General features: G+C 46.4%; 1 protein-coding gene across 1 annotated transcript; it reads left to right on the top strand.

Moving 5' to 3' along the window:
- Nucleotides 1-294: 294 nt before the first annotated feature.
- Nucleotides 295-6,071, top strand: EMB1687 (ribonuclease P family protein / Rpp14 family protein). The gene is made up of 3 exons (XM_087401897.1): nt 295-841; nt 1,082-1,219; nt 5,791-6,071. The coding sequence occupies exons 1-3, from the start codon at nt 688-690 to the stop codon at nt 5,937-5,939; spliced, it is 441 nt and encodes a 146-aa protein (XP_087258023.1). The 5' UTR covers nt 295-687; the 3' UTR covers nt 5,940-6,071.
- The last annotated feature ends 1,279 nt before the right edge of the window (nt 6,072-7,350 follow it).

The raw sequence follows: 7,350 nt of genomic DNA, 5'->3' as shown, positions 1-7,350 counted from the left end.
AGCCAATTGTCCATCCCCTTTCACCACTCTCCTCTCCTCCCTTTTCATCCGTCCCCCTTTCTACCTTTTCATCCCTCTCGTCTTCTCTCCATTTCAACCCTCTCATATTCCCTTTTATTGAGTAAGTCTAGGACTTTGCTTCCTTTATTTAAACTTAAGGAACATTATACGCTATAAACTTGAAATCATTACATTATTATCACAAATAGGGCTATGGTGTTACTAAAGCTACTTTATAGATAGTAAGATACCTTTATACCGTATCCTCTAATAGTGTTCTGGCTACCTACATTCACCCTTGGGTTTATCATGAAATCAGATGCAAGTTTATTTCCCCTCTCGGTGAGGAATTACAATGTTCCTTGTGCGGCTATAGATGGCTTATTGCTCCCTATTTTGTGACCTCGTGGTATGGTTTTTGCATTCTCGTGCTGCTGATTGGAGGTCATTGAGGGACGAGGGATTAATGAGATGATTTATTGGCTCCCATTTTGTGATCCTCGAGTGGGTTGTTGGTCACCTTGTTGAAAGGGGGGGCGGGGAGAGGCAAATCAAACTCTGAGCTCCATGAGGAGAAAAGACATTATTCACTGCTTTCTCTAAAAGCACAATATGGGTGCTCAAAAATGGTAAATGAAACTCTAAGCTCCATCAGGAGAAAAGACAGTACTCGAAAAAAGGCACAATATGGTTCTCAAGAATCGTTACCTTGTTATGGAAATCTTCTGTGAGGGAGAGGGTCCTGCTCTCAGCCAAACTGTCGTCACCAATGCAATCAAGGAAAGCATTCTCCTCAATTTCGGAGAGTTTGGACTAGGTTCTTCTTTAACCTCACTGCAAGGTTTGTTCTCTCTATCGCTCCTGTTCAAGCTCCTATTCAAGCGCCTCGTATTGACCCAAATGCAGAGAGAGCTCCTATTCAAGCGGCTCGTCTGGTATTGACCCAAATGCAGAGAGAGAGAGAGAGAGAGAGAGAGAGAGAGAGAGAAACAGAGAGAGAGAGAGAGAGAGAGAGAGAGAGAGAGAGAGAGTTTCAAAATTCATGGATTTGAATTCGTCAATAATTGCTTCTTTTTTGCAGTCAAATATGTCAACCCGGTCACCAGATTATGTATTATCAGGTGCAGCCGGGCAGAGTACGAGAAGATTTGGTGTGCAATCACTTTTATCACCAGCATTAACAACCATCCGGTCTTTTTCAACTTGCTGGATCTAAGTGGTAAATGCCTTTGTGTGTTTGTTCCCCTGTTCGGAGGGCGAATGTTTCGTACGATGTAGGTTCATACTCATTTATTGCTAGTCTTTAGACACGCTCTCTGTATATATATTTGAATGTGCCTTCTATGGGTTTGCTTGTTATTTGCGTTTGAACTCGGCTTGAAAGATTGCCCGTGCGGGTCTAGCATGTTCATAGCCTACCAATAACAGTGTAACGTACATTCAAACCTCATTTTCCATTTTGATGTTGAGAAACCTGAATGGAGCACAAGGAAACTCTCTGAAAATCCCATCTGGAATAAACGAATGAGCCCTGCAAGCACAGCTTTTGCAAATTCTTGTTGAACAAGCTGTGAATGGAGCCTTTAAGTCACCAATACTAAGGGTTCTATAACTGGGATAACATGCTAAAATTCAAGTGTAGGAGCAAATGGCTGAGGTATGAAATGTAAGAATTCGTGAAAGCTGCTGGCGTTTCTTGGCTAGTCTTTATCTTGCTTCTGCCATGTGCGTGCCTGTACACACAAATACATGATGATGACGATGACAATTATTCCTTTCATTGTCGCGGAGACCAAATGTTTTTGATGGGACCCAACAACAGTGTACAAGTTGTTGGCAGCAGTTGTTTCCTGTCCGAGAAAGGATCCAGTGAGATTGTGGGCTGTGCTATGAGTGAAAATCGGATTGCAAATGATAGCGCCACCATATAAGAAAAGATGTTGATCTGTGTGATTAGAGGTTAAGCTAGCAGACTAGTGTTCTTGTGTTCCCTGCCAAAGGAATCGCAAACTTTCTTCAATTGGAAGCATAATGTTGCCAATACAAGCATGGTGTTCCCTTGCTTAACATTTGGTATTTTTGTTCTTCCCAAGATGTCTTGTCATTGTTTTGGAGGGAGAGAAAGAAGGAAAGTTTAATAAAGTCTACTAAAGACCGATGGGTCTATGAAACTGATAGAAAACCTGATACAATGAACAAAAGGGTGGAGCTACTAAGCGAGCACCCTAACCCATGCTAGAAAACTGTGTAGGACATAATCAATGTCACCATAGTCATAGTCCTCACCAGCATCATTATCATCATAACAGATACAATCTAATCCGATACAGTACAATGCAGCATACACATGGTAGAGCATAGACAGCATATATAAGAGAGAGAATGAGGGAGAGAACTCAGATATATTCTTCCATCAAACTGTGGGCAAAACAAGCTCAGAGGTGAGCACAAGACAACAACCAAGGGCTGGGTAAAACCTGAGACTCCCTGTCCTGCTCCGCGTTGCCTCTTGTAAGCTTCAGTGGCTGATGGAGAATAAAGGGGGCAAGGGGACCCTTTTATAGGGGTCTGGTAGGCCCTGGAAATGGCTGACTTTCTGAGATGGTTGATAGGGGGCTGGCCAACTGGCCAGTTGGCCTCCTTTCAGCCCCAACCAACCCGCCTGGGCAGCCTATATAAGGGGCTGCCATAGGGTTTAGTAGGGCTTGCTGTCCTGCCCCCTGTGGCCTTCCTTGCAGCCCTTTATGCTGCTGTCCTGCAGCCCAAAACAGTTCCCCATTATCCCTCCTCATCACAGTTATATGCCCCCCTATGTCCTCATATGGGGCTCACAGGTGGGAGACATTGACTCTCAATGATGCCAGTGTGTGCCGATTCACATGCGTCGAATAAGATGTTCCATCTGCTCTCGTGGGAGAGCCTTCGTGAATACGTCAGAAAGATTGTCAGTGGCGGTTGGACAGTACATCATCTCCATGATGTCGTCGATGATACGAAGTGGTAATGGACTCCAATGTGCTTCATCCGTGCATGGAACATTGGGTTCTTCACAATAGCTATGCAACTCTGGTTGTCGCAAAGGACCACCATCACCTTCTACTGAGTCATGTCCATATCCTCAAGTATCCACCTGAGCCACAATGCTGCAGTGCAAGCAGCTCAGTACTCTGCCTCTGTAGCAGAAAGGGCGACTGAGGGTGTTTCTTGCTCAGCCAAGAGATGGCTCTTGATGCAAGCACAAAACAGTACCGAACACCTGGTGTTGGTGCACCTGCCCAATCTGAGTCACAAAATCCAGCTAACTAAATCCCTGTGGTGTATGTAATCGCGTATGTGCAAGTACCCTTCAGATACCTTAGAACTCGTAGACCTGCCTTCTAGTGATTCTCCTAGGGTTTCGCAGAAAATTGACACAACTGCCCAACCGGCCTGGTGTTGCCTTAGATAAAGCAGATTTCCCACCAACCATAGATACCTGCTGGCATCTACTAGATCTGAAGAGTAATGAATGCTCAACTCCTGCCCAACCTCCACAGGTGTCACAGTCTCCTTGCAGTCCTCCATCTCGAACCACTTCAGTATGTCCCGACAGTACTTCTCCTGTGAGATGAAAATGCTATCCTTGTTCTGCTTGACCTCAATCCCAAGGAAGTAGTGGAGAGATCCCAAGTCTGTCACCTCGAACTCCTTCATGAGTAGGCTCTTGACCTGAGAGATCTTCATGATATGGTCACCGGTCTGGATCAGATCGTCCACGTATAGGATCGGAACCAACCTTTGTCCCCCCTCTGAAAAGAGAGACAGATTTGCATCCGATAGACTTCGATTCAACCTGATCTTCGAGAAGAACTCATCGATGCACTGGTACCATGGGGGCCTGTTTCAGCCCGTATAACGCCTTCTTCAGTTTGCATAACTTTGAAGCGGACCCTGGAACGTGAAAACCTCTCTCTCTTTCTCTCTCTCTCTCTCTCTGTGAGATTTGCTCACGGGAGCTTCTCTCAAAGCCCTAGCTTTTGGTTGGTACACCTCCTCCGTGTCCTCCTCACATGGGGGCTCATAGGTGGGGAGGCGACCATGACAATCCCAACACCTAGGCGTGCTGTCAGAAGAGGGTCCTCTAGGAGATCAAATAAAACCTTGCCCTTAGGTGTTTGGGGTGGTCTTGTGGGGCCTCACTTTGTCTGCTTCGAGGGAGTTGGTGAGGGTCTCACGCTCACCTCTTGACAACGTCGTGCTCGGCGTCTGCGATTCTTCGCAACTCTTTTGCCTGGTTTCCTTTGATCCACTTGAGTCCAAGCCCCCTGGGAAGGGTCAACCCAAGGGTTTCCATCTCATGTTATTGTCTATCTATGATGTGGGGAGGTCTGTTTGCATGGCCCACCCATTGCTGACCTGAGTGATGCTACAGCTAGGTGTCGACTTGAGTGATGCTGTAGCAAGGTGCCGCGAGGGTAGGCTCTCGCTGGATGTCCAATGTGTTTGCATTGCCCTAGGATTTCTAAAACCTCAACCGTCTGTCAGAATGAGCTCCCATCCAAGGTCCCAAGAAAGATCTCCTTGGGCCAGGACTTTGGGTACTTTGTGATCACCACGAGTTGAGGAACCCTGTTATCCGCCAAAAGCCATGACCGCTGTAAGTTGGGACTGTAGTACTGTGCCAAAAGACCATGCAATAGAAGATAGGATGGAATAATACTCCTTTAGAAGCTTGAGAAAATGAAGGGTCACTCGAAAGCGCATATGGTCAATTGTGAAGCCATGGTACACGGTATGAAGAACACCAGATGGGGCAAAGGAAAATCCGGTTTGCTCCACCAGGGCTTGGGTGATATCAAGAGAACTCAGCTGGTGAAGAAAAACTCCTCTCCCATAGATGGTGACCTCTTGAATGTGGTCACCCGCGAAGGCCAAACTTGGTGGCATAAGGCCAACACTGCGGCCCGCCACTGTTTTGTCCCGAAAGCATTGAACTGCAATCTTGACCCATTGTTTGTCCTCCAGGGAAGTGCTCTCTGAATGGCTGTGGGAGTGGATGGACTTGCCATGAGAGCCCCTCTTGCTTGATCAAGGAGCTCTCTCACACTAAGATTTTGATCCCCGGAACCAAAAAAAGCTGTGTCTGCTAGGGAAGGGGGAAGAAAGAGGCTGTAAAAGAGAGGGGAGGAGAGCGGAGGGGTAGGAAAAGCAGGAGAAAGGAAAGAAAGGGGGCTTCAAACTGGGAAAGTTGGGCACGACACAGCTCTGCTTCGGTCCTCCCACCTGGCTGCCAGCCACACTGGTTTACAACCAGCATGATCAGGAAAAAATGCTCACACTACCAAAGGACACAGCAAGGGCGAAGAAAAGCTCCACAAGCAGCTGCTAACGATCCGTGGGGGTAGTTAAAAAAGCCCTTGACCAGGATGCAAAGGAGGCTGGTTGGAGGGGCAAAGGGCACGCACAACTGCTTGCGTGGCAGCTGATAGGCTGTGAGCCAGGGGCTGCAGGAGGAGGCAGAATAAACCTGCGGGGAGCGTGGGGAGGAGGTGGAGGGGCCATGGGCTGGGGCAGGAAGGAGGTGGAGGGGGGGGCTAGCAGCTAGCAGCATCAGGGAGAGGTCCATGAAGTGGGCTGTGTGGCTCTATCTTTTTGAGTTATATGCCTAGTTTTTTATTCCTAATTTTATATAACATGATTTGAAATATTATTTGCCATATAATTGCAATTGCTGTTGCAATGCTATAAGGAAGCTGACTATGTCATGACCTTTCTAAATGTTTGTTTTGGACGTGCTTTGTGGTCTTGCAGGAAACATCAGATGTTGTAAACGTGTAGCCTTGGAGTATGACAAGGCCAAAGTTGGATTGCTAACACTCAAGAAGTCCAATCAACTCCCATCAAAACAGATTGAGGTCGCCAAGTCCTTCATAGAAAAGATATCACAGTTGGATGTTTAAGAGAACCTGTACCACCAATTGAGTTAGAAGATCAATTATAATCTTCTGTATTATTTGCCAACCATTTGTGCTTTCTGAGTATTTATATGACTTGACAATTGATTGTAAATGAAGATCTAATTTTTGTGTGCATGTGTGTTGTAGTATGAAATAAATAAAGGTGTCTTGTTTGTATCATTTACAGAATTGGTTAGCGCAAGTTTGTATGTATAAACTATAATCGAAAGGTGCCTTTCAGAACTCGTTTATATTCAGAGCTCTATAAGTTGAATTCTGTGAAGTTACGGTTGCACCCTTTTTACATATCTTAGTAATGTGAAGTATTTGCTATGCAGACGCACCCCTTACATTTGGTGAGTCTGAGAATAGGAGCTAAAAAACTTATGTGAGGAGACCATCGATTTAGCAAATGATATGTCATGCAGTGGCCATGCAGTGGCCCAATCACTGAACAGCCATGTAGGACTAAGATGTGTCACCTAATTTTTATGGTTGTTACATGGAGTTACTTGGTGACTTTGTAAGTGGAAGAAAGGGTTTGTCAAACCGAAGTCATGGTTCTGTCTCTCCCAAGCAGTCCTTAGCATATGCATTGCGCCTCTCCAAGTACTACATGTTAGAAATGACCCAACAGAGGGTACACACAGCGGAAGACTTATAGTAATGCCCAGGAGCTCACATAGTGTGGTGTTGTTGTGGAATCACAAACTTCTTTACTTAATGTGCATAAAATAGGTGTGCAGACTCATCAATAGACAATGAACCAGCCAGATAGAGAAACCACCAAAATATATTTCCATCCAAAACTATGGACACAATACAAAATAGATAGATCCAGAGTCCCACCAATGGTGTGGTCCTCTGATCTAACCACAAGGTCCTCCTCCTATCTACTGGCTATCTCTAGACTCGAGTCTGCGTGCTCCACCTCGAGCGTCTGTAGACTTTCCGTCCAGTGTGTTCTTCTCCACCTTACTGCCTGTGAATCAGCCTAGGTGGGCAGCCCCTGCCAAGCTTTGTCTGCAGCACACAGGTCCCTGTTCCACTGCTCGAACCTGCTTGTGAATGGCTGCTGCAGAAGGTATGATGATCACAACACCTGGCTGCCCTAGAAGACAGCCAAGGTCCAGCCTCTAGGAACTCAGTCTGCAGCTCACCTTCAACTCTCCTTCACCCCCAGTGTGAGGCCCAAGGGAGTGGCTCCTGGCTGCTCCTTTCTGCTCCTGCTTTTGCTGAACTGTTGGATAGACTTTCCGTCCAGTGTGTTCTTCTCCACCTTACTGCCTGTGAATCAGCCTAGGTGGGCAGCCCCTGCCAAGCTTTGTCTGTAGCACACAGGTCCCTGTTCCACTGCTCCAACCTGCTTGTGAATGGCTGCTCCAGAAGATGATGATCTCAGCAACCTTCTGCC

This window comes from Dipteris shenzhenensis, chromosome 30 (genome assembly GCF_047967505.1).
Source record: "Dipteris shenzhenensis isolate YYH24624 ecotype China chromosome 30, Dip_SZ_1.0, whole genome shotgun sequence".
Classification (NCBI taxonomy): Eukaryota; Viridiplantae; Streptophyta; class Polypodiopsida; order Gleicheniales; family Dipteridaceae; genus Dipteris; species Dipteris shenzhenensis.
Note: the sequence above shows the minus strand (reverse complement) of the source record. Positions and strands in the feature narration are given on the sequence as shown.